Source organism: Rhincodon typus, chromosome 30 (assembly GCF_021869965.1).
Source record: "Rhincodon typus isolate 14 chromosome 30, sRhiTyp1.1, whole genome shotgun sequence".
Lineage (NCBI taxonomy): Eukaryota > Metazoa > Chordata > Chondrichthyes > Orectolobiformes > Rhincodontidae > Rhincodon > Rhincodon typus.
The window spans coordinates 31,733,470-31,759,442 of NC_063361.1; the positions used below are offsets into that span (position 1 = coordinate 31,733,470).

The 25,973-nt window shown below is 41.2% G+C and overlaps 1 protein-coding gene across 1 annotated transcript in view; it reads right to left on the minus strand.

Moving 5' to 3' along the window:
* Nucleotides 1–25,973, minus strand: part of lasp1 (LIM and SH3 protein 1) — a 164,059-nt gene that overhangs the window by 67,667 nt on the left and 70,419 nt on the right. Inside the window, exon 3 of the mRNA XM_048614590.1 lies at nt 17,090–17,174. Coding sequence (XP_048470547.1) covers nt 17,090–17,174 — 85 coding nt within the window. The remainder of the gene's footprint in view (nt 1–17,089; nt 17,175–25,973) is intronic.

The following is a 25,973-nucleotide window of genomic DNA, read 5'->3' on the forward strand; positions in this document are numbered from 1 at the left end:
TACTTGGAAAGATTTTATTTGTGAAGGTTGGAGAAGAGAGGGGGGGATGAATATGTATTCAAGCATCAAAAAGAACATTTCAAACCCTTCAGTTCAATGGCCTGCTTCCCATCAATTCTAATTAATTTCCAGAAATAGGGAATTGTATTTCTACACTCCTAACAGAGTTCCTGCTACATTAAACACTGCATTCCAGCCAGCATCAAATTCTTTACCTTTTTAGACAGGAACATCTTGTTCAAGTCACACAAAGCAGCAACTTCAGATCTCAGGTAAAACCAAAGCTGCAATGCTGTTAAACACACTGCTCCCTGCACAGCCATGAGCTTAAAATTCTTATCCTGCTCTCCCAATCTCATGATCTCAACCTTATTCACCTTTGTACCCTCCTCTTGCCCAAAAATCTCTGCACTCACTAAATCTGGCCTCACACAAAGCCCGGATTTTAAATTGGTGGTCATTCTTTCAGTTACTCAGGTCCTGAGCTCTGGAATTCCTTGCTGAAATCTCACTGCCTGTTCTCCTCCTCACCGCCCACACTCTATCTTCCTATCACAAACTCCCACGTCCTACATCTTTGAACAAGCATTTGGATGTCTGCCCTCATATCTCCCAACAAGGTTTGGTGTGAAACTATTTTTTTTTTAAGCACTCCTGTGTAACACCTTGGCACATTTTATTAATGTTTTAAACAAATACAAGTTGTTGTGTGATAGTTTGTGGACTGTATTCCACTTGGACATGTCATCACCCCTCTCTCCCAGCCCTTTTCTTTTGAGCCCAAATAATTCAGAGGTCCACTGAATAGTTGACCGTGATGGGGCCTCAAAGTCAGATACCACAGGTACTGTCCCTAAAATGCCACATGGACAGCTACCAGGTACAGTAGCAGCAAGTGGAATAGGTAACGTCAGCTATTTGATTTCTCTCCATTCCTGCCAATAGTCACAAGTAGTGTAACAATATCTGTGGTTGCAATTTCCTGACCTGGGACCAGTCCAGGCTTGGATTCAGTTTCCTTGTACTTCAGGCTACTTATTTGCTCACCGAATCACATCTACCCTTCCTCCGTCCAATTCAGTGAATGATCCAACCAGCTCAAATTGTGGAAGAATGAGGCTGGGAGCAGGTCTTTTCAATTCTGTACAAGGGTTGCTGGGCTCAAAACATGAACTCTGTTCATCTCTCCACGGATGCTGCCAGACCTGCTGAGATTTTCCAGCAGTTTCCGTTTTATTCTTGTTTGTTTCAGATCTTGTCTTTTCCTCAGTCCACCACTGCCCTGCGGAATAACGCACTTGGAACACGCGGTCACCCGACTACTCAGAGGCATGCGCAGAGCACCTTTTCTCTGCTGTCTCTCTCTCTCTCATTCTGCAACCTCCAGATATTTTCTAGCACCACTATATTTGGCTCCTTGCATGTGCAATGGAGAGGAATCATCATGTTACCATGGTGTTTTATTAATAGCGATCAGTGCCTCCTTATCTTATCGACCTGGGCATTTTCCATAAGGGAAGAGATCATTAATCTGCTTTGTACAATATATCCGCTGTGGTTTCTACCCCAGCTTGCCTCATTTTGCTACTTCCAACTTATTAATGATCTTATACACAGTCGCTACCAACTCAATTCAAAACAACAACCTCTAACTGCCACATGCAGTCTTAACAAGCTTAACCCCCCGCAATTCCCCCTCCCTGTCCCTAACCACACTGAGACAAGAAGTAATTGTCCAATTTGAGCTGCAGAAGCACCATTTACCAATCACACTCTTCGGGCACTCATGGCTTATTGACAATTTTGGCTCTAGGAAGCTGGGCAAAGCTCCCGATGTCCTGACCAGAGGCCACCCCTCAAACCATCACCAAAACAAAGAGGTCAATGGGGTCATTTATTCCATTACTGCTTGGAGTGGGATCTTGCTGTATCTAAATTCGCATGATGCCCACCTACTTCGATGACCTCCTCAGTAAACAAGTACATGGGAAGCTCTACTGGGAGGTTCTGAGAATGTGCACGTTGCCATGCAAAAGCAGAGATTACAGAATTGGGTCGAACAGCAACTGATCAATTCAAAATTCTACCTCCGTTCGATCAGAAAGAGATCTTCACAACAGATGCACTTTTTAGATAGAGATACTGGCTACCCTAATAAAACCCAGATCATGAAATTAAGGCAAGTAACAGGTGCAAACAGATACATTCAAATAAAAACCAAAAGAACTGTGGATGCTGTAAATTGGGAACAAAACCAAAGTTGCTGGAAAATCCCAGTAGGTCCATTTCTGAGGAAGGGTCGCTGGACCCGAAACGTTAACTCTGTCTTTCCTTCACAGATGCTGCCAGACCTGCTGAGCTTTTCCAGCAACTTCTGTTTTTGTAACAGATACATTCATTGCCTGTGCCCTCCAGCTACAGAAAGTTCAAATCAGAGACACTGGGCCCTCCTTCAGGGTCTAGATGCTGTTTGTCCTGAATACCGCAATACACATTGCCATTTCTCCCAAGTCAACTGTTGAAGTAACTGAAAGGGAACAGACAGTAATGGTAGGGAACTTTTGCTGAAACTGTACAGGTTTTAGTCAGACCACAGCTGGAATACTGTGAACAATTTTGGCCCCCTTATCTAAGGGCAGATATAATGATATTGGAGGCAGAGAAGACTCACTGTGCTGATACTAGGTGAGGTGTTGAGTAGATTGGGCATATATTCGCTAGACTACAGAAGAATGAAACACACCAGATTCTTAGGAGACTTGACAAATTAGGGTGTGGAATGGTTGTTTCCCCCCTTGTAAGAGAGTCTAGACCAGACGGCATAATCTTAGAACAAAGTCATACATTTAACTTTCTTCTGAGGGGTGTGAATCTGTGGGATCCTTTACCACAGGGGGCTATTGAGGCTGGATCATGAAATATATTCAAGTGTGAGATAGAGAGATTTTGGGTCAGTAAAGGAATCAAGTGTTACAGGGAAAAAACAATGAGGAAAGTGGAATTGAGGAGTATCAGTTTAGCCGTGATCTCACTGAATGGCAAAGCATACTCGATGGGCTGAATAGTCTACTTCTACTCCTGTGTCTTATGGTCTTACACCCCAACAATGCAGCAATGCCATTGGATATTGACAGTAGTCTGAGAAAGCAAACTATTAAATGATGCTTCCACGCAAATAAAGTCAAATGCCCAGATAAGTACTTGCAGTTAAGAGAAGTACTGATCAATTCCAAACACTAGAGTGAAGATCACAATGTGAGAGGAGATAGCAATCAAATCCTCCCAATCAATCATTGTGTGGAGCTGGAGGAACACAGCAGGCCAGGCAGCATCAGAGGAACAGGAAAGCTGACGTTTCAGGTCAGGACCCTTCTTCAGAAATTTCTGAGGAAGTGTCCCGACCCGAAATGTCAGCTTTCCTGCTCCTCTGATGCTGTCTGGCCTGCTGTGCTCCTCCAGCTCCACACAGTGTTATCTCAGACTCCAGCATCGGCAGTTCTTACCATCTCCCAATCGTTGTCTCTGGTTTGCAATTTCAGCCCAAGATCTCTCAGTGACGTCATCTTCTCCTCTGCCTCTGCTATAGGAAGGATCGAAAGAGAGTGAGAGTGGAGGGGGAGTGGCATTTTTGATTAGGGATAACATTAAGGCTGTATTTCAGGAGGATATTCCTAGAAATATGTCCAGAGAAGTTATTTGGGTAGAACTGAGAAACAAGAAGGAGATGATCACATTATTGATATTGTACTATAGACTTCTCATTAGTCACCAGGAAATGGAGAAACAAGTTTGTAAGGAGATCTCTGTTATCTGTAAGAATAATAGTGTGGTTATGGTAGGGGAATTTAACTTTCTAAACATGGACTGGGACTGCCATAGTGTTAAGGGCTTGGATGCAGAGGGATTTGTTAAGTGTGTGCAAGAAAATTTTCTGATTCAACATGTGGATGTGCCTACTACAGAAGGTGCAAAACCTGACTTACTCTTGGGAAATAAGAAAGGGCTGGTGATGAAGGTGTCAGTGGGGGAGCACTTTGGGACAAGTAATCATAATTCTATCAGTTTTAAAATAGTGATGGAACAGGATAGACCAGATCTAAAAGTTAAAGTTCTAAACTGAAGGAAGGCCAATTTTGATGGTATTAGGCAAGAATTTTCAAGAGCTGATAGGGGATGGATGTTCGCAGGTAAAGGCTTGGCTGGAAAATGGGAAGCCTTCAAAAACAAGATTAGAAGAGTCCAGAGACGATATATTCCTGTTGGGGTGAAAGGAAAGTCTGGTAGGTGTAGGGAATGGTGAATGACTAGAGAAATTGAAGTTTTGGTCAAGAATAAGAAGGAAGCATATGTCAGGTATACTCAGCAGGGATCGAATGATTCCCTAGAAGACTATAAAGGCAGTAGGAGTATACTTAAGAGGGAAATCAGGAGGGCAAAAAGGGGACATGAGATAGCTCTGGCAAATAGAGTTAACAAGAATCCAAAGGGATTCTGCAAATACATTAAGGACAAAAAAAGAGTAACCCAGAAGAGAATAGAGCCCCTTAATGATCAGCAGGGCCGCCTATGTGTGGAACCAAAGGAGATGGGGGAGATACTAAATGAGTATTTTGCATCAGTGTTTACTGTAGACAAGAATATGGAAGATAGAGAACATGGGGAAATAAATAGTAACATCTTGAAAAATGTCCATAATACACAGGAAGAAGTACTGGAAGTCTTAAAACGCATAAAGGTGGATAAATTCCTGGGACCTCATCAGGTGTACCCTAGAACTCAATGGGAAGATAGTGATTACTGGGCCCCTTGCTGAGGTATTTGTGGCTATCGATGATACAGGCAAGGTGCTGGAAGACTGGAGGGTGGCTAACATGGTGCTACTATTTAAGAAAGGTCGTAAGGAAAAGCCAGGGAACTATAGACCAGTGAGCCTGACATCAGTTGTGGGCAAGTTGTTGGAGGGAACAAGACATTTATGTATTTGGAAAGGCAAGGACTGATTAGGGAGTCAGCATGGCTTTCTGCATGGGAAATTGTGTCTTACAAACTTGATTGAGTTTTTTGAAGAAGTAACAAAGATGATTGATCAGAGAAGAGCAATGGACGTGGTCTGTATAGACTTCAGTAAGGCGTTCGACAAAGTTCCTCATGATAGCAAGGTCAGGTCACATATAATACAGGAAGAACTAGCCATTTGGATACAGAACTGGCTCAAAAGTAGAAGATAGAGGGTGGTGGAGGGTTTATTTTCAGACTGGAGGCCCGTGACCAGCGGTGTGCCATAAGGATCGGTGCTGGGTCCACTGCTTTTCATCATTTATATAAATGATTTGGATGTGAACGTAGGAGGTATGGTTAGTAAGTTTGCAGATGACACCAACATTGGAGATGTAGTGCACAGTGAAGAAGGTTACCTCAGAATACAACGGGATCTTGATAAAATGAGCCAATCAGCTGAGGAGTGGCAGATGGATTTTAATTTAGATAAATGTGAAGTGCTGCATTTTGGAAAGACAAATCAGGGCAGGATTTATACACTTAATGGTAAGGTCCTGGGGAGTGTTGCTGAACAAAGAGACCTTGGAGTGTAGGTTCATAGTTCCTTGAAAGTGGAGTCGCAGGTAGAGAGGATAGTGAAGGAGGCATTTGGCATGCTTGCCTTTAATCGGTCAGTGCATTGAGTGTAGGAGCTGGGAGGTCATGTTGCAGCTATACAAGACATTGGTAAGGCCACTTTTGGAATATTGTGTTCAATTCTGGTCTCCCTGCTATAGGAAGGATGTTGTAAAACTTGAAAGGGTTCAGAAAAGATTTGCTAGGATGCTGCCAGGATTGGAAGATTTGAGCTATAGGGAGTGGTTGAATAGACTGGGGCTATTTTCCCTGGAACATCAGAGGCTGAGGGGTGACCTTACAGAGGTGTATAAAATCATGAGGGACATGGATAGGGTGAATAAACAAGGTCTTTTCCCTAGGGTAGGGAAAAGACCTTAAGGTGAGAGGGGAAAGATATAAAAAAGGACTTAAGGGACAAGTTTTTCACACAGAGGGTGGTGTGTATATGGAATGAGCTGCCAGAGGAAATGGTGGGGGGCTGGTACAATTACAACATTTTGAACAGCATCCGGATGGGTATATGAATAGGAAGGGTTTACATGGATATGGGCCAAATGCTGGAAAATGGGACTTGTTTTATTTAGGATATCTGGTCGGCACAGACGAATTAGACGAAAGGGTCTGTTTCTGTGCTGTACAGCTCTATGACTATCTGCACCACAACAATTTTCTGCACTTATAAGCAAGGCTGATCCACCAGAACAATATCTGATTCAAAAGTGCTAGAGGCAACATTTATCCAACTTAATCTGGAAGGAAATCACACAGAATTTCAATGTATAATTGCTTCAATGATAAATGAGTCCAGACTAGATAAACGTGAACAAAGCTGTAAACCTATTTTGCTACAAATCATGTTCCATATTTCCTACTTTATGAATATTTTATGTAGCAATTAACTTTTGGAAACACTAATTAAAATGATGGAATGCCCCAAATTAACAATAAACCTCACTTAGTAATTTGCACGGAAGTGTGCGTGTAGCCAGGGTCTCAAATAAGGAAGGCAACATTATCTCCCTTCTGCCAGCTTGGTCTGAACATCAAGTCTTACAGGTCATTTGGATGTCAATAAGGGAAAAGGGGTGGAAGGTTGTGGGTATGAAGTTCTCCAAGATATGCAAGGAAAGCCTGCCCCTAAAAGAGACCCATGTCAGGGCTTGTGAGGAAAGCCAGGGATTTACAGTGGGGCCAGGTCCATGCCTGTGCATACTACGTCAAACTGTGCAAAAATAATCCCAACATGCTAGGCAAGAGAGATTGCAAATCCACTACAGTCGGCTGAACAGATCACTGATCTAATTCAGAGTTGTTAATGGTGCTCAAACATCTGCCTATACTCAAAGCAGATTTTTGAAAAGGTTAAATAGAAATGTTTGCATTTTGGGTGTTCTTACTATTCCAAAGAACCGCTAACCCCCATCTCGTCGATATTTTCATCCTGGCCTCAGCTCACTTACTGCAAAGTTCCTCAGCCAAGCTTTTACCTCCAAAATTGACAATTCCAATGGTCTCCCAGCTTAGCCTCCCAACTTCCACTTTCTCTAAAACCCAGCCCATCCAAATCTGCTGCCTGGTATCCCAAAGCACACCAAGACCTGTTGGCCTATCACCCTTGTGCTCACTGACCAACATCGGATTCTAGTTCACAAACATCACAATTTTCATCCTCATCTTCAAAAGGAGCCCATGGTTTCAATCCTTCCTCTATATGAAATGCTCATCAAGCCCACAGGTCTCCAGGTACTCTTCAATTCCTCCACTTCTAGCCATTCGCCTCCACCATTCACACACGTGCCTTCATGTGACTGAAACTTTGAAGTTCCTTCGCCAAATCTCTCCAGCTCTCTCATTATTTAAGAGGCATCTTAATACGCACCCCTCTTTGGAATACCAATCCTAATATTTTTGATTTGGATTTGTCAAGTTTGTCACTACAGCCCCCTGAAATGCTTATAAGATGTTTCTCCTATTGGATAAATTGATGTGATCATCTGAAATTGACATTCTGCTTTAAACAGCAGATGTCTCTTTTCAGCCAGATTTAAGATCTGTCCTGCCCAGTGCATGGTTCACTGTGTTAAAAAGTCCTATTTAAATACAAAGTGTTGTTATGGCAACGGAGAGGATGCCCCCTCCTCAAGGGCACCCTGAAGCACTTCACAGGTAATAAGTAACTTTTGAAATGTAGTGACTATTGTCTGGGCAAACTGAGTGATCAATTAGCAATGAAGAAAAAATTCCACAAACAGCAATGAAATACATGACTGTTTAACGTGTTTCAGATGTGTTGGACGAAGAGCAAATGTGGTCAGTACACAAGATGGAAGAAAATGCAGAAAATAATTAGCCAAATATCAGATGTGGTAAGTGCTCAGTAGATTTTTGATAATGCTGCATGATTAAGTATTAACGTGGGTGCAGGAATGTGCTGCTCATTTTTAAACCACTGTTCTGCAAAACTGAAGAAACCACCAGTAAATGGATTATAGTCACAGATAAGCTATGATCTAATTATATGGATAAAACAGGATCAAGATGCAGAATAATTTACTCCAATTCCTGTGATTCAACTCTTAGTACTGACAAACTCAAGGAGGTAGCTGTTCTAACCATAAAGGGCTGCTATTCCTTCAAGCTGTGGCTACACACCTTACATTTTGGCCATCTGACATCTTGTCTTTAAAATGTAAAGCAAAGGTTAAAAAAATAACTTTTTTTTCTTTTCAAAATACAACTGAAAAGAAAAATTAAAATGACTAGTTTTGTAATGCAACAATAAATTACAAGATTATACAGGATTAAAGAAAGCAGCCATAAAGAGCTTTACAAAATAATGTTGTTAAACTATCACATCTGACATTATATCCTGTAAATTTACACACTCCTTTCCTGTAGGTTGGGGCTTGTACCATTTTGGGGCTACAGACAGCATTTATTCTCTAGTAATAAGAACAGAAATTTTTTTTGCTGGAAAAATTCAGCAGGTCTGGTTGCATGTGTGGAGAAAAAGCAGAGTTAATGTTTCGGGACAGAAACATTAACTCTGCTTTCTCTCAACAGATGCTGTCAGACCTGCTGAGTTTCTCCAGCAATTTCTGTTCTGGTTTCTGATTTCCAGCACCCGCAGTTCTTTGGGTTTTTTTTGTTAGTAATATACTCCCTAGTATCTTGTTAGCAATGAAAACACAGAGATCATCTCGTCAGGAAGAAAGCAAGACGCAAACCTGACTCTATACTCAAACAGTCGGGTTGCCAGCTCTGGTGGGGCATTATCCTGGAGGTTTCGTCACAAGATTGCCCTCAATCGGTTAGTCTTTTCCCTAGGTTCCTCTGGAAAGGTGGTGGCATAGTACTAATGTAACTGGACTAGGAATCGAGAATCCCAGGCTTATCTTCTGGAGACATGGATTCAAATCCTACAATCGGCAAATGGTGAAATTTGAATTTGATAATTTCTGGAATTAGAAGCTAACTTAATGGCAACCACATCACCATGTCGTACTTTAGGGAAGGAAAATTTTTGGCATACCTGGTCTGGCCAACATATGACTCCACAGCCACAGCAATGTGACTAATTTAACAATTAGGGATGGACAATAAATGCTGACCCAGCAAGTGATGCTCACATTCCATGAACGAATATATTAAAAAAATTAATCAATAAAGAAATGTGGTCAAAGAATATATTAAAAGAAGGCACACTGACCTTTTCCACATTCCCCCACCCCCGAACCCGGGCTGCTCATAGTACCCAGGAGGTTAATCTTCTCTAACCACTAGTGAAGAAATATGCACACACTCCCTCATCATGTATCAACCATTCCCTAAGACAAGCTCTGCCACCAGTGCCCAGGTTATCAACAATGGGCTGCTTGCTACAGATTGCAACCAATTGTTTTTGTTCTCTCCCTTCCCCATTCCTCAGAAATAGTTACAAATCAGGCACTAATCAACTGGCCTGCAGTTGAACAAACCACCCAGTGTATTAATAGCCAACGAGCATGTTCTGAAATCCTGGCCAAGTCTAATATTTGTGCCCTCGGCTTGGATACGAAAAGGGTCAGAGATATTTTCGAGGAGCTGCAGGCACTATCATTATGCCGGAGCTCATGCTTCCTCCCACTCAAGAAAACCAGCTCTAGAGAATACTCACATGACTGAATAAATGTCACTGGGAAGCTGACAAACCCTAGCTGGAAACATTTCTAACCAAACATTTAAGGGAGTGAGAAAGAGAGAAACAAAAACTTTTTAAAAAAGAAATTTTTCTTGCATGTTCACTTGCTGACTTGTTGCTGAAATTTAGCATTCTTGCCTCTGTCCTGAGGAGTTTAATATGAACAGCTTCTACACTAAGTTTCCTTTGTCAGCAAGGCACAGATTCTGCACTATAAAGCAATGATTAATATATTCTGAGATAGTAGGAACTGCAGATGCTGGAGAATCTGAGATAAGAAGGTGTAGAGCTGGATGAACACAGCAGGCCAAAATGATGCTGCTTGGCCTGCTGTGTTCATCCAGCTCTACGCTCTATTATTAATATATTCTGGTTCCCTTTCAGGATGAACATCTGCTATCCTTATCTGGTCTGGCCTGCATGTGACTCCAGGCCCCCACAATGTGGGGGCAACTTACTGCCCTTATAAATGGCCCCTACCAAGCCACACAGTTCAATTTGGAATGGGCAACAAATGCTGACCTTGTTAGCAATGTCCACATCCCACAAAAGAAAAAATATAAACATATATATTTCCATTTTTTAAATATACAATGTTCTGCACAATGCAGCAGTCTTAAGACAAACATTTCTTTCATGCCTGGACAGGAAGCAAATAGAAATCAGCCAATCTGATAACAACCCTTTGCATTAGTGCAATGCATCTTCCTCTTCATCACCCCCTCCACTCACCACACAAGCTCCAGGAGTTAAAAGATTTAATCACACTTGGACACTTAAGATTACAAAAGGGGTTGATAGGCTGGGTGTAGAGGGGATGTTTCTACTTTTGGGCGAGACCAAAACTAGGAGCCATCAATACAAGATATTCACTAAAAAGTCCAGTAGGGAATGTGGGAAAAACTTCTTTCATCAAAGAATGTAGAACTCACTTCCAAAGAGAGTGGTTAAGACAAATAATATCGATGCATTTAAGAGACAGCTAGTTAAGTGAGAAGGGAATATCAAGGTATATTAAATAATATACAGAGAGGTGGAAGGAGACCCCCACAGAGCATAAAGACCAGCACAGATTAGTTGGGATGAATGGTCCATTTCTGTGCTGCAGATGATTTGAATGTTTTCCTGCCCCTTTGGTGGCATTTGAAATGCCAGAAGCAAAAGATGGCAAGATTGGCATCAGAGAGATCACAGATAGCCGGGTGGAAAGATTATTATTGGCCAGTGTAGGAAGGTTGAAGACTCAGCTGTCTCTCTACAAAAGATAAATATCTGTTGTCAGAGAAGGTGGCTGTTTGCATGTCACATAGAGGGACCCTGAAGAAGTAAATGTAGGTGCTCCCAAGACAGCTGAACAAGTACTGAAACTGGAGCTGTAGCAGAGAGGGAGGGAGCGCCATAAAATTATAGGGGATTTCCTCTATACCCTAACAACTGAGTGATGAGACCAGCAAAAGCTCAAAACACTTGTACTCTGTAGGGGGATGCTTGCCAGGTAGGGCTAAATGTAGTTGCCCTCCTCTGGGGCAAAGGTTTGTCAGGAGGGTTGAGGGGGAAGAGAAAGTGATAACTCCATCGCTGATATGGTGGGGGGTGGGGGAAGAGGAGGGTGAGAGAGCACACGAGGGAGAAAAGGGGGCGAGAGGTCCTGGTGCTTCTAGCTCCTTTTTTTTTGAAAACTTACTTTCTTTGCATCAGTTTTTGGCGTCTACTTTGGTGCCGTGGAAGGAGCTGGATGTGACTGGTAAGTGATTCTAATTCTAGTTGGTGGTACAATTAAAATACTAAAATATGGCAGGGCAGCTCAGCCAAGTGTACGGTACAGCCTGTTGGCATTTGGAAACTCATGGAGGCACCATGCATCAGAGATGAATAAATCTGCTAGAAGTGTCACTATCTGTACAACGAGCTCCACATTTCAGAATTCAAGTGTCAGTTGAAGAAACACTTGTTTATCCGCAAGACAGAGGACTACATGGATAGCATGTTTAGGAAGGTGGTTGCAACACAGTTCAGGGAAATGCAGACAGATAAGGAATAGGTAGTCCAAGATAACCAGACAAGTAGTGCAGGAACCCTAATATTGTTCACAAATCAGCTTTCCAGCTTTAATATTGGTAAGGGTGATGGTTCCTCAGAGAAGTGAAAGATGCCATGGATAGTTTAGCTGTTCAAGAGGGAGGAAGTAACTGATAAAGGATCCTTCAGTTAAAAGAACAGACAGGCTTTTCTGCTTCCGTAATGGCATGTTGTTTCCTGTAACCAGGGTCAAAGATGTTACAGAACGACTGCAAGACATTGTTCTGGGGCAGGGTCAACCAGAGGTGGTGGTCCATGTTGGTACCAAATACATGGATAGGAGTGGGCAATGAAATCCTGAAAACAGATTTCAGGGAACAGGAAATGAGATTGAAAAGCAAAAATCAGCAAAGCAGTAATATCTGGAATAGTTCCAGTCCCACGTACTAGTGAGTACAGAAACAGGAGACAAATTGACCCATTTAAGCCAAGTTCTAAGTTAGGTGGAATGTGTACAAAATGGAAGATTTTTGCATCTTGAAAGGACTGGGAAAAAAACAGCCTCACAGGGATGTTTGAGAAAATCTAAGACAAGATTAGCAGGTGGGTAGAAACCCAAGAAACCCAAGAACATGCTCAAATTCAAGGGAAGCAAAACGATGGAGTAATAGCAAAAATAGAACCAAAAATGGACAATAATGTTAAAAAGACTGAACTAAAGGTACTTCATCACAGTCATATAGCATGGCACAAAAATGTTAATGATTTGAATGTACAATTTTCAGGAAACAGGAGTTAATTGCCATTAGAGAAGCAGCTATAGGGTGACCAAGATAGGGAACTCAATATCCAATGATATTTTACACTTGGGAGTGATAAGAAAAGAAAGAAAAAAGGAAATGGAGTTTCACTCCTCATAAGGAATGACATCAGCAAATTTGTAATAGATGATCAATCAATCAAATGATCAGGATTGGATGAAGCGAGAAAACAGCAAGGGAAAGCAAACACTGGTTGGAGTTATTTACACAATACCAAACTGTAGCACTCATGTTAGGCACACTATAAATCAAGAAATTAGAGATGCATGTGATGTGAGTAATGCAATATTAAGAGACAACCTAAGTTTGCATATAAACTGGGTTAACCAAATCATCAATAATGCTGTGGAGGAAGAATCTCTGAAGTGTGTACGAGATGGGTTTCTGGAACAGCATGTTGAAGAGCCAATAGGGATTGCGCTATTTTAGATTGTGTGGTGTCATGAGAAAGGGTTATTTCATAAATCTTGTTGTATTTCCTTTTAAGAAGTAGTGACAACAATATGATGGACTTTAATATGAAGTTTCAGTGCAACATAGCTCTTTCTGAACCGGAGTTCTTAAATTGAAGTTCAGAAACTATGGCAGTATAAGGGCAAGTTGGCCATGGTGGATTAGGAAAATACACTGAAAGATTTGACAGTAAGCCAGTATTTAAGAGATACATATCTCCACAGCACAAACACACAAAGGAAAAAGTTGAATCAACCATGGTCAACAAAAGTTGTTAAAGATTGCATTAGGAATGGCTTATAAAGGATGCTATTAATAAAAGGCAAGCCACATTGGGAGCAACCTAGGACCCAGAAAAGGCGGTCAAAAGAAACCAATAAGAAAATACAAAGAAGGACTATGAATGCAATCTGGTGAGGAATATAAAAAGATGGGTTGTAAACGCTATTCATACATGAAAGGAAAAAGGTTACCAAGGATAAATGGAGCCCATTACTGTTGGAAACAGTAGAAGTCATCATGGAGAACAGGGAAGTAGAAGAGAAACTTAATCATTACTTAGAGTCTGCATTCATGGACGAAGATACAGAAAACACTAGGCAGCCAAGGGACTTGTTTAAATGAAGAATTCAAATAAATTAGTATTAGCAAATAACTACCACTTGAGAAAACAAAAATGGAGATTGCAGGAAAATAGCATCGAGAAGATAAGACACGATCTAAAATGGTGGACATTTCTGATGGCTGAACAGCCTATTCATGTTCCTATGGGAAATATCGCCTTGAGCAGGTATTGCAATGTCCTGAGGGAGGAGGAAAGAAAACTACATTTTAAAAACCCCATGGCCTGGCAGTTTAATGTCATTGTAAAATAAAAGGCTGCTCCACCGGAAGAGCTATATACAATCTCGAAATAGCCATGGTCACACTTTGAACACAGAATATTGGTTGCTTGCACCAGCACAGCCTCCAGGTCTGCAAATTCAGAATCAATGAGTCAAACATCACTCAAACATCTCATTCAAATGATGATTTGAAATTATTGAACAGACCTCTTGTCTGCCCTGTTAAATCAGCAACAGGGGAAAAGAAGCAATGACAACAAAAGCTCCCACAAACCGATTGAGAGAAGAGATGGTAATTTCTCTCTGCAGCCTATTTGGCATTTTTCACTAGTCTGGAAAATCTTTATACTGCTGGCTTCCCCAAGGTTACAATGTCATCTCGTCACTGCTTTACTCAAAAAAGATCTCCATCGATAAAAGGTTAGTCTTGGGAAGCAAAGCAGACTGGTTTGGCACTAAGGCACGTGTTGCACACATGCCCCCTTCAAGACAGTTCGAGGCTGCAACAAAATATCAAATCCAGTGGTGCTGCTGGTAATTGATCAGGATGCTACAGTCTATGTGCGCATATTTGCTGAAATTCAAACACCAGTATCTACTAGAAGGTACAATCAATGCTGGTCTGTGCAGTACTATTGATTCAATTACAGAGCTTCCCTACTAATGGAATAGCGAACCTAATAAAGTGTGAAATTTCTATTAATCTATTTAACTTATCAACAGTAAAATAAACAATTTTTGGGTTATTGTTTTCAAGTTATAAAAAAAGTAAAAATGCTCTTGGAAGGTTTTGTATTAAATGCATTTTAAAAAGACAATATGAGCTTTAACAAAGCATGCGTTCATAACGAACAACATTGCATTATGTTGAAGGTGCAATATAAATGCACAATGTTAAAGAACAGCTGCAATTTGTTTCTAAAAAGGTTGGAATTGCTGTCAGCTTTGTCAATAAGTCTAGCTTTTAAATCGGTAGCAGAACTGTCCCATTATAATGGAGAATTTTCTATTCTCAATTTGGAATTGCAACCTTGTTTAATTGTGGTTCATTCCGAAATACAGAAAATAGGAGCAGGGGTAGGCTATATAACTCAAGTCTGCTCCGTCATTCAATAGGATTCATGGCAGATCATTGAGCTAATCCTGCCCTATGCCCATCGGTCTTGATCCCTTTCGCCACAAGAGCTATATCTACCTCCTTCTCAAAATGAAGAGGGCACCTGGACTTGAACCAAAGACCTCTTGATCTGCAGTCAAATGTTCCAACATTGGGCTATTTCCCCAACTGAAGGCACATACATTATGCCACATGGATTTGGCTTGATCATTGGGACTGGCGGTAGAACTGCCTTGTCTCAAGCTTGCTGTCCAATTAAATCGATTCTGCTTCTGGTCTGCAGAAATTTATGGAATTCACACCTCAGCAAGAATGGTACCTAAAGAAGGTACTCAGTGGAATTGCTTAGCCCGAATGTTGTCATTCCACTGCACATACAGAACCAAGGGTAAAGTAAATAGTTGTCAAGTTATCTGGTGACACAAGTTGCATGGCCTCAGCTTTGGCACAGTTAGTACCACTGTCCTCTCAGTTAGAGAGTTTAAAGGTTCAAGTTTCACCTTGGAGCTTTGATCCAACACATCCAGAGTAGCACTAAGGTGCTGCATTCCAAATCACACGATATGATTGCAAAGAGCTGTGAAGTTTTCCCAGCATCCTCTACAAAAACCAACACCCTAATAATTATCACCTCACTGTTTGTGGAATCTTGCTGTGTGCAGTGTACACCACATTTCTTACAACAAGAACTTCAAAGCACTTTGAGATGATCCGAAGCCCCTTACATCAGGCCTTACATAAAAACAAGTTCATTCCTGTGTTTATTACTATTAAGGCAACAAATCTTCATAAATGAGACAGAGCTCCATTTACTTAGCCAGTTTTGCTGTCACATTCATATTGTAGTAACATCAACAGAACAGGTTACGACTTGCTTCGACTTGATGGACTGCATTGTATATTCATCCACAGAGGTACTTACTGAGCGTCATTCTAGAGGTGAGCCAAACATCAAATGGATGAAATCCTCTGTTAGCTAGGGTTTCCAATTCTAGTTTCCCAGAGCTTTCATCACACAACTGTTCCATCCTCTGCCATTGGTCTCCTGACATTAATTCTCATGGATTCCTGCCTTTCCACGCCAATGACTAAGCAGATAATCTGTTATTTTATGGGAATTATTCTCAGCTATCTTAAATTCACAAAATCTCAGTTCCTAATACAGTGGTGTAATTGTTACACTGATGTGCCCAAGTCATTACATTAAGTATCCCATTGCAATATGAACTGGGCAACTTTTAATGGTCACAGAAGATACACACACTATGAATACAGCACAACAGCAGCTCAAATGAACCTGGCCAGGCTGAGACTTTTCTGCCTGGAGCATCGGAAGCTGAGAAGTGACCTTATAGGAGGTTTATAAAATCATGAGGGGCATAGATAAGGTGAATGCTCAAAGCTTTTTTCCCTGGATAGGGGAGTCCAAAACTAGATGGCATAGGTTTAAGGTGAGAGGAGAAAGATTTAAAAAGGGACTTGAGGAGCAACTTTTTCCAGAGGGTGGCGTGTGTACAGAACAAGCTGCCAGAGGTGGTGTTAGCAGCAAGTACAATTAAAACATTTAAAAGGCATTTGGACAGGTACATGAATAAGAAAATGTTCAGAGAGATATGGGCTTAATGCAGGCAAATGGGACTAGTTTAATTTAGGAAACCTGGTTGGCATGGACAACTTGGACTGAAGGGTCTGTTTCCATGATGTATGACTCCACTTGGCAACAAATGCTCAAAACAAAATTGTAATAGCAAAAAGGTACCAATACTTTACAAAGCTAGCATTTGTCACTCGCCAAACCTCATGCATACAGCTTGACACAACTGGCATCCTTCAGCAGCCTACCGGGAATGAGCTGCCCAGGGAAAAGATGATAACAAGAGATTCCAAGCTGACACAGCAATAAAAGACAAACTGGTATTTATCAGAGCATCACTGACTTAAAACATTAGTTTTGCTTCTCCCTGACCTGGTGAATATGCCTGCACTCTGATTTTATTTCGGATTTCCAGCATTATACGTTTCTGCCCAAGTTACTTACTTGACTCTGCAACTTGCTCTGCTTTTTCAGGCGTAGGTTTTCTGGGGTATCTGCCACAGCAGTGAATGACGACTTTGGGTAGTGCCTGGAAAAGAAAAATGTAAAAAGTTATCAGTTTTTGAAAAGTTATATATTTATTCCTGCAACATTTAGCTTCACGAACAAGACAAGCAATGGAATCAGTGAAATTTAGCAAATAAGTAAACAGAAAGCAATTTAGCTTGAGAAGGATCAAGGATGTCAGGACAATCTTAGTTTATAAATTACTGACACTTCAGCCACACATTGACCTATCCCAATAAAAGAGAACCCGAAATATCACCAAGAACAAGAAAAAGCCATTCAGCCCATGACATCTGAATAGCTCAGACAATGGTTCCATTTTAAGCTCCTCCACTTTCTGCCAAACACCCAATTATACATGGAGCTCAACTGTGCAGCAAAAATAAATTCCATTTAGTGACCGTTGTCAAGATAAACGAGTCTCTCTCGATATACCACCTCTTCATCTCCAAACAGACCCTGCAGATATTTGGTGCCACATACTATGATAAAAAGTACAGAGTGAACACAGAATGTTGCACTTCAAACATCGCACGTGAACCACAATCTTCTGAGTGAGCGTCAAGTCATAATAGTCAAACGTGTTGTAAATAATACTTTAAGGAATGCCATTCTTCCTCCGTTCTCCAAGAGGTAGTGTCCTTAATCCTACACATCCATTCATCAAATGTCTCTATTGATCAATTTATTAGGCAAAGGAGTGTGTCATGCAGCTTCTTGGAGCTTGTTCGATCATTCAATCAGATAATAGCTAATTCATATCTTAATTTCCATCTGTGCTTTATTCATTCAATGACAGGATGTGGGTGTCACTGGCTAGGCCAGCATTTATTGTCCAGCCCTAATGGCATGGAGGGCAGTTAAGAATCAACCTCATTGCTGTGGGTCTGAAGTCACATATAGACCAGACTGGACAGTGACCTTTCTTGAAAATCAATGGTTTCATGGTCATTATTAGACCATTAATTCCAGAATTTTGCTATGGTGGGATTCAAAACTTGATCCTCAGAACATTAGCTGTGTTTCTGGATTAATCATAGAATTATAGAATCCTGACAGCTCACTGAGTCTACACCTCCGACAAGCATCTCATCCAGACTCATTCCCCTTCCCTATCATGTAATCCTGCAATTCCCATGACTAATCCACCTAGTCTGCACATCCCTGGTCACAATGGACAATTTAACACTGCCAATCCACCTAACCTGCACTGTGGGAGGAAACCCGAGCACCCAGAGGAAACCCACAGGCACAGGGAAAATACACAAACTCCACACAGACAATCGCCCGAGGGTGGAATTGAACCCAGGTTCCTAGCGCGGTGAGGCAGCAGTGCTAACCATCGAGCCACTGTGCTGCCCCTAATAGTCTAACAATAATAATGCCAAGCCATCACCTCCCCCTTGCAGCCTTGGTTCCATAACCCTCAATAGCCTTACCAAACAAAAATCCATCTGTCAAAATTTTGAAATTTTCAATTGGCACAAACCTCAGCAGCCTTTAGGTGGAAGGAACTTCAGATTTTCATCACCATCGGTGTGTAAAGAGGTGTTGTCAGAAAGCACTCATGAATAGCCTAGGTCCTAACTGAAAGGTTTTCCTGGCTTTGGTCTCAACTCCCCTAACATTAGTACACTGTTTCCACTATTGTATGTAGACTTTGTAATGTTTAGCTTTAGGGAACCAAGCACCTAATGGCTGAGCTTTGCCAGTGTTGTATAAATGAGAATGGATATATGATAATGAGGTCATGATTTTATAGCATATTGTAGCAGTGGCATCAGTAATCGTGATTGAGGGACAGGATAGCCAGTACTGGTGACAGAGGTATTTAAAATAAACCATTATAGAGCGTACGTTATAGTCTAGCAGTAGTTAGACTGTATATAACTACACAGTTACACTGTGTAAATAACAATTTGCAGAATCCGACCAGAATATGAGTCACTCATTGATCAAGGGAGCTCATTGTAGGCTACGTACTACTGAGGGGAGGCAGGGAGAGCTTTCTCTCCACTGTGCAGAATAGAACTTTAGCCACAACAGCTTTGTGAGAACACAAACCACCCACTAGAAGGGATTTGAAAGGGATCCACTTCAAAGAAAACAGTCAAAAGGAGAAGAAAGTTTTGAATTTTCCAATGCTAACATTTTGCTGACTAGTGCCAGCAGGAACAGACAACCTGGCGCCAAACCACCTAACATGTGTGATTTGGTGACAGTCACATCAACGCTCAAGATATTCCAGGGATAAGAGGTACAAAAGATATTATTAAAAAAAAGAAACAAATTTCTCTTCCTTCCCACAATAATCACAATAAAAAAAACTTTGGTGGTTTGTAAGACAGGAACGTTGCCCCACAAGGTCCCAATTTGAAGATAAAGATAAAATGCATGTTCATTTTCCCCTTCCTCCTTCAGCCTAGAATTGAAGAAAGTTGTGCAATGTCATTTTAGCTTCATCTTTGCTGAGTGTAGTCACTGAACAACTGCAGAAATTAGAGGAGTGGTGTCAGTTGTTCAAGCCAACCTGGTCAGCTGACCATGCTTAATGGTACAGGTACATCCTCAGTGACTGTCATGCTTCTGAATCAGATTCTGATCACAACAACTCTGCCTATCACACAAATGAGTAATGTGGCATGGCAATTTCAGTGCAGTTATGTAGGCCATACATCCTAAAGATTAGCAGATTATATTGAATAACATAATCCTTTGGCTATTCATAACAAGATGCTGACTGTACCCAACCAGCCTGGGCTTGCACACGTCACAACAAATTGTCTAACATTAGATGCAATCTTGCAAATGGATAACATTTGCTACACAATCTTGATTGTGCAAACAATTTTGCTGACAACCAATTAAGGATTGTTAGTTGAGCTCACTGCATAATACACTGCATACACTGGAAGTTATATTAATGCACATGGCTCTATTCTTTGCAGACAGAAAGAACAAGTACACTGGACTGTGCCTATTTCAACTCAAAATAGGTGACAGCCATTCACTGGCTAATCTCTCAGAGCAGTGCTGTGACCAATCAAAACTATCATCCTGCCTGGGTTAAAATCTTGTACAAAGTCTGGCTGTTTTGTAAGTGTATCTTTTTATTTCTGCATTTTTGATTGTGGCCAGAAATGGGAAAAGGACTGTTTAAAGAACCAAGGATGTGGAAAGGATTTATGCCCTTTAAAAAGAAAGCTGCCAGCACTTATTGTAAGTGTTTTTTAACCTATTGTTTGTTCAACCAGTGGGAGTGGTCTAATTGCAGATGAACTGACACCAGAGGATGTGAACAAAATGAGATTCGGCTGGCAACAAGTAGCTGATTGGTCTGCAAAGTAATGATTAGCTTTTGATGACAAAGGCCTTCTACCTGCGAACAATGTGATTGGCTCCCAGGTAGCTGGACAGCTTGTGGATGTGAACGTGAGGATCAGAAGATATTAGACCTCTGGAAAAGATGCTGTCTTTTTCTCTGCGGTTAAAAAAGATGTAAAGCCTAAAGAAAGCCAGTTTACTTTACATCAGCAGTGGCTAGAAACTGCTGTTTTTAACCAAGTCAGAGACTTTAAGCGGTAGATCAGTCACTGTATGCCTCCTGCAGTAAAGTCAAAGAAGCTTGAGCACGTGAAACAAAGAAAGAGCACGAAAGAAAAAGCACGAGAGAGCGTGAGAGAGCACAAGAGACACGGCAAGTCATGGCAAGCCGAGAAGGACCATTACAATTAACCGTGAACAGAGACCAATAAATTGCCTTCACAGGTTTTCCATCCATCCATAACAACAATGGTTTCTTTTAAATCTGCAGGGTGCAGTTTTATAATGGGTTAAGAGTTTTAATTAGTAGAGGAGATGTGTCAATTGCTTCTAATAGTTTGTTTACCTGTATTTTAAAACATATTTATCTATAATTAAGAGTCATTCTTGATAAGTATGTGTTTTCTGTCTACTGGAGTACCAAAGGCAGGGTAAATTGGGGAATTTTGTGAACTTTAATAAAACCTTGAGCTTTTACAATGACTGCAAGAATTGCAGGGATTGATTTCCAATGCGCTGACCCAGGGAGGCATGACACTTAATTGTCAATCATTATAAAGGGTGTATTTGCCATGGTGATGGCTCTATTAAAGTCCACTTGCTAACCAATCAGCACTCTCCTGTCATGCGATATATATGGTGGGTTTTCTCGTTGAATTGATGTTTTTGCAAAATAAGCACTAGAAAAGCTTCAACAAAATGTGTCATTTTTAAGCAAGATTCAAGCAATGTACTATCAAATGGCTATTTTGTTTTTTTTAAAAAAGTTCTAACATGGTTAAGAAAAGCACATTTTAAAAATAAAATGCACCTGTGCGTTTGCTCCCAGGTTTGTTTTCTGCAGCGTCCAACAAATTAATCATTAATTCCTTTAAAAAAAAAAGTGAAACCTTGGACAGATGGCAATAGTGGAGGAGGGATGATAAACAACTAACCAAATTCAGATGCAGATATGTTTCCCTGATCATCAGATGTGAAATAAAACCTGTTTTAGTCAGAACTCGGGAAATTCCAAAACTAAATTTAGAGATCTTGGTTTTCCAGTGACTGCCTTTTCAGCTACTGTTCTTGAGGCATCAAAAGGCCTGTCATGGCTTAATATATTTCTCCATGTGTTCTGTGTACTTACAGATCGCACATCCTGATATTCACACACACAGGTACAAGAACGAGGAAATGCCACCTGCGACATACTGCTTGAATAAGATCATCAATAAATCATTAAATTGCTGCTTTACTGAGAAGTCCACTGAAATATTCATGAATTTACAAGTCCAGTGGAACCACTCATGAAAGTAAATACATTGATGAGAGCTATACTTGATCCCCGTGTGAAAAGAAGCATCAGACATTGTTCCTGTCCCCAAGTGCAATCCCATAGTTGCTGTTGCAAAGGGTAGCTGATATGTGCCTGGCATTTAAAGGAATACAAGATCAGATACAGCGGAGAGACGCTCCGGAGCTCAATAACCTGTTCATAGTGCCAAATCTCCCCCGGGCATGATGGCTACTTGGGCACGATACTGGAAAACAGTTGACAACATTTGGTACTGTTGTTGTAAGAGCTTCAGGACCCTGAAGCAACCTTGCAATGGTGTCACCGGGCTACAAATGCCACAGTGTGTGGGCAGAGTTAGAACACTCTGAGACAACTACAACGTTTGACACTGGGTGTAGATTACACAACTCTCAAGAATGAAAGAGTCTGACAGCACATGGGCATGACCATACAAAGATATTGTTACATTAGGCAAGGACCAATCTAAGAACACGGCACGGTGGCTCAATGGTTAGCACTGCTGACTCAGAGCCAGGGAGTTGGATTCGAACCCAGCCTTGGGTGACTGTCTGTGTGGAGTTTGCACATTCTGCCTGTATCTGAGAGTTCCCTTCTGGTGCTTTGGTTTCCTCCCACAGATGTGCAGATTAGGTGGATTGACCATGTGAAATACAGGGCACTAGGGTAGCAGGATGGGTCTGATGAGATGCTCTTCGATGGACCCGATGGGCTGAATGGCCTGCTTCTACACTGTAGGGATTCTATGGCCAGAGCCTGTTAGGTCTAGGACAGCCGTTGTAACAGTACTTAGGATGAACATATGACAAATGGTGTTACTTTGAAGGCTAAGCCTAAAGACAATTCTTGATATTTCCTTCTCCTTAACCATTCTATCTAAACTTAGTGTGGCACCAGACTATACAACAAGAACTGTTCTCAGGGTGGGTCCACAATGTCAGGGAAGGGCATGACAGTGAGATAGGAGACAGGATTGAGAGTGGGATGAGAAGGGATTGACGGTGGGATGAGAAATGAAGATAAACAAAACATGAAGTTTGGTAGAGATCCTCAATGGGCAAATCCAATAGTTATGGAAGAAAGAAAAGGGGAGAAGGTTAAAAAGGATCAGAAGAGGAACCTGAAACTAAAGATGTTGCAAACCTAATGATAATTCATTCTCAGCAGAAGGTCATCACTGGCAAGGCTACCTATCTTCCTCCACTTTTATTTGATGCTCCCAAAGTCACTTTAAGGGAGAGTCAACTCTGCTAGATTTGGTCCAGAATAATAGTTCAAAGGGAGGTGGGGATACAGTAATAATGTTATGAGACTCATAATCCAGGGGCCCAGGCTAATGCTCCAGGGATAAGCATTCAAACCCACCATGGCAGCAAACGGAATTTAAATTGAATTAATAATTCTGGAGTCTCAATAACGACGACCATGGATCTGAATGGATTTGCAAATAGAACACCATGTTTGACAAACTTGGGAGTTCTATTCTTAAAAAGGACACCTAACAAAATGGATCAAGAGTAGTTGATAAAGAATGTGGCATAATTTCAGAAGACTTTGGATAGAGGCCCTACAGGAGGTTGTTTAGACAAATTAAAGCCAGTGGTATAGGAGGTAATGTACTGGTAGGGATTAATAATTGACTAAGCAACAAGAAACAGTGAGTAAGAATAAATTGGTCATTCTCAAATTGGCAGACTGTGATTAATGGGTACCGCAAGGATCAGTACATGGGTCCAGCTGTTCACAATACATACCAATTATTTGGACATGGGGAGACCAAATGTAATATTTCCAATTTGAAAATGATACAAGAATTAAAACAGCAAAGTATGTTGTGAGGAAACTGTAAAATATTCTCATAAGAGATGATTTGGGCAGACTTAGGTGACTGAGGCAAGAACGTGACAGATGGAATACAAATGTGGAAAAATGTGAGGTTATCCATGGAGGTGAAAGGAACAGACATGCAGCGAACTTCTTAAATGAAGACAGTACAAAGGGACCCGGGTGTCATTGTTGATAAGCTACTGAAGGCGAACATTCAGGAGCAGCAAGGTATTAGCAAGGATAATGGAATGTTAGCTTTTATTTCAGAGGATTTGAGTATGGGAGCAGTGAAGTCTTGTTTAAATTGTACAGAAGCTTTGATAGACTGCACCTAGAGTACTGTGTGCAGTTATGATCTCCTTATTTCTAGGAAGATATTATTGCTATGGAGGGCATGCAAAGGCAGCTCATCAGATTTTTCTTCAGCGATGGCAGGACTGTCCTATGAAGAAAGATTTTGTTAATTTGGCCTGTATTCTCTACAGTTTTAAAGAATGACAGATGATCTCATTGAAATTTTTAAAAATGCTTAAAAGGGAAATCGAGATAGTCCAGTCCCTGGACTGGAGAGATTAGAACCAGGGGGCACAAATTTAAAAATAAAAAGGGTGGGGGGAGGCAGGGGGTGTCATTTTGGACTGAGAGGAGGAAAATTCCTTTTTACTAATAGGGTGGTGGCCCTTTGAAATTCTCTACCAGAGGGTTGTGGAAGCTCAGTCTTTGAGCATATTTAAAAGTCATTGTTTATGAATCTTTGATAATCAATGGTATCAATGGGTAAAGGGTTTAGGGAGTGGTTAAAAGGCACTAAACTGTTGAATCAGCCATGATGATATTAAATGGCACAGCAGACTTGACCAGTTGAATGGGCTATTCCTGTTGGTTAGTAATCATCACAATTGTCATAACACAGCTGCAACCACAGGAATAAAGTACAAAATAAGATAGACATTAAAAAGTTTTCATTAAGGAAGAAATGATCTAAACCAGGTTCTGGCCATTTCTTGATTTCCCACTTCCCTCCATTTTCTAATCGGACATTGCTGCAATGAACCTCTCAGCTTAAATAAACTCCAAGTTAACACAATGTCAGTGCAAGATGCTTCCCACATATCAGTCCAGTTCTTGTCATGCAAACTTTCTTGGGAAAAGATAGCATAAGCCAGGATTTTTCAGTAACAACTGTTGAATTTTTTTTTCAGCAAATTAAAACAGAACGTAAAATAGTTACGGAAGCATGTGCAGTTCTGGTCTCCCTGCTATAGGAAAGATGTTGTGAAACTTGAAGTTGTTCAGAAAAGATTTACAAGGATGTTGCCAGAGTCGGAAGGTTTGAGCTATAGGGAGAGGCTAAATAGGATGGGGCTATTTTTGCCTGGAGCATCAGAGGCCGAGGGGTGACCTTATGGAAGTTTATAAAATCATGAGGAGCACGGACAGAGTAAATAGCCAAGGTCTTTTCCCCGGAGTGGGGGAGTTCAAAAAAGGAGGGGAAAGATTTAAAAGGGATTGAAAGGGCAACCTTTTCACACAAAGGGTGGTGCGTGTATGGAATAAGGTGCCAGAAGAAGTGGTGGAGGCTGATACGATTACAATTACAACATGCAAAAGGCATCTGGATGTGTATACAAATAGGAAGGGTTCAGAGAAACATGGGCCAAGTGCTGGCAAATAGGACTAGGTTTATTTAGATAACGGAACGCATGGATAAGTTGGACCAAAGGGCTTGTTTCTGTGCTGTATGTCTCTATGGCTTTAAGTGAAGAACTCCGTTGCCAACGGAGGTGGTAGAGGTGGGCACGATAGTGTCATTTAAGATGTATCTAGACAGATACATGAATGGGCAGAGAGCAGAGGGATACAGATCCTTGGAAAATAGGCGACAGGTTTAGATGGAGGATCTGGATCGGTGCAGGCTTGGAGGGCCGAATGGCCTGTTCCTGTGCTGTAATTTTCTTTGTTCTTTGTTCCAACAGGGGGAGGACAGAGAGAGCACAAGAGTGACAGATGGCCAAAAAAAAAAAGGAAGACAGAAACAACAAGGTCCAAGAAACGAATTTGCAGTAAATAAAACAACACGGCAGAGTGATCGAGTAATAGGGAGGACCTGCACCTTTAGACAATAAGAGATAGTAGGAACTGCAGATGCTGGAG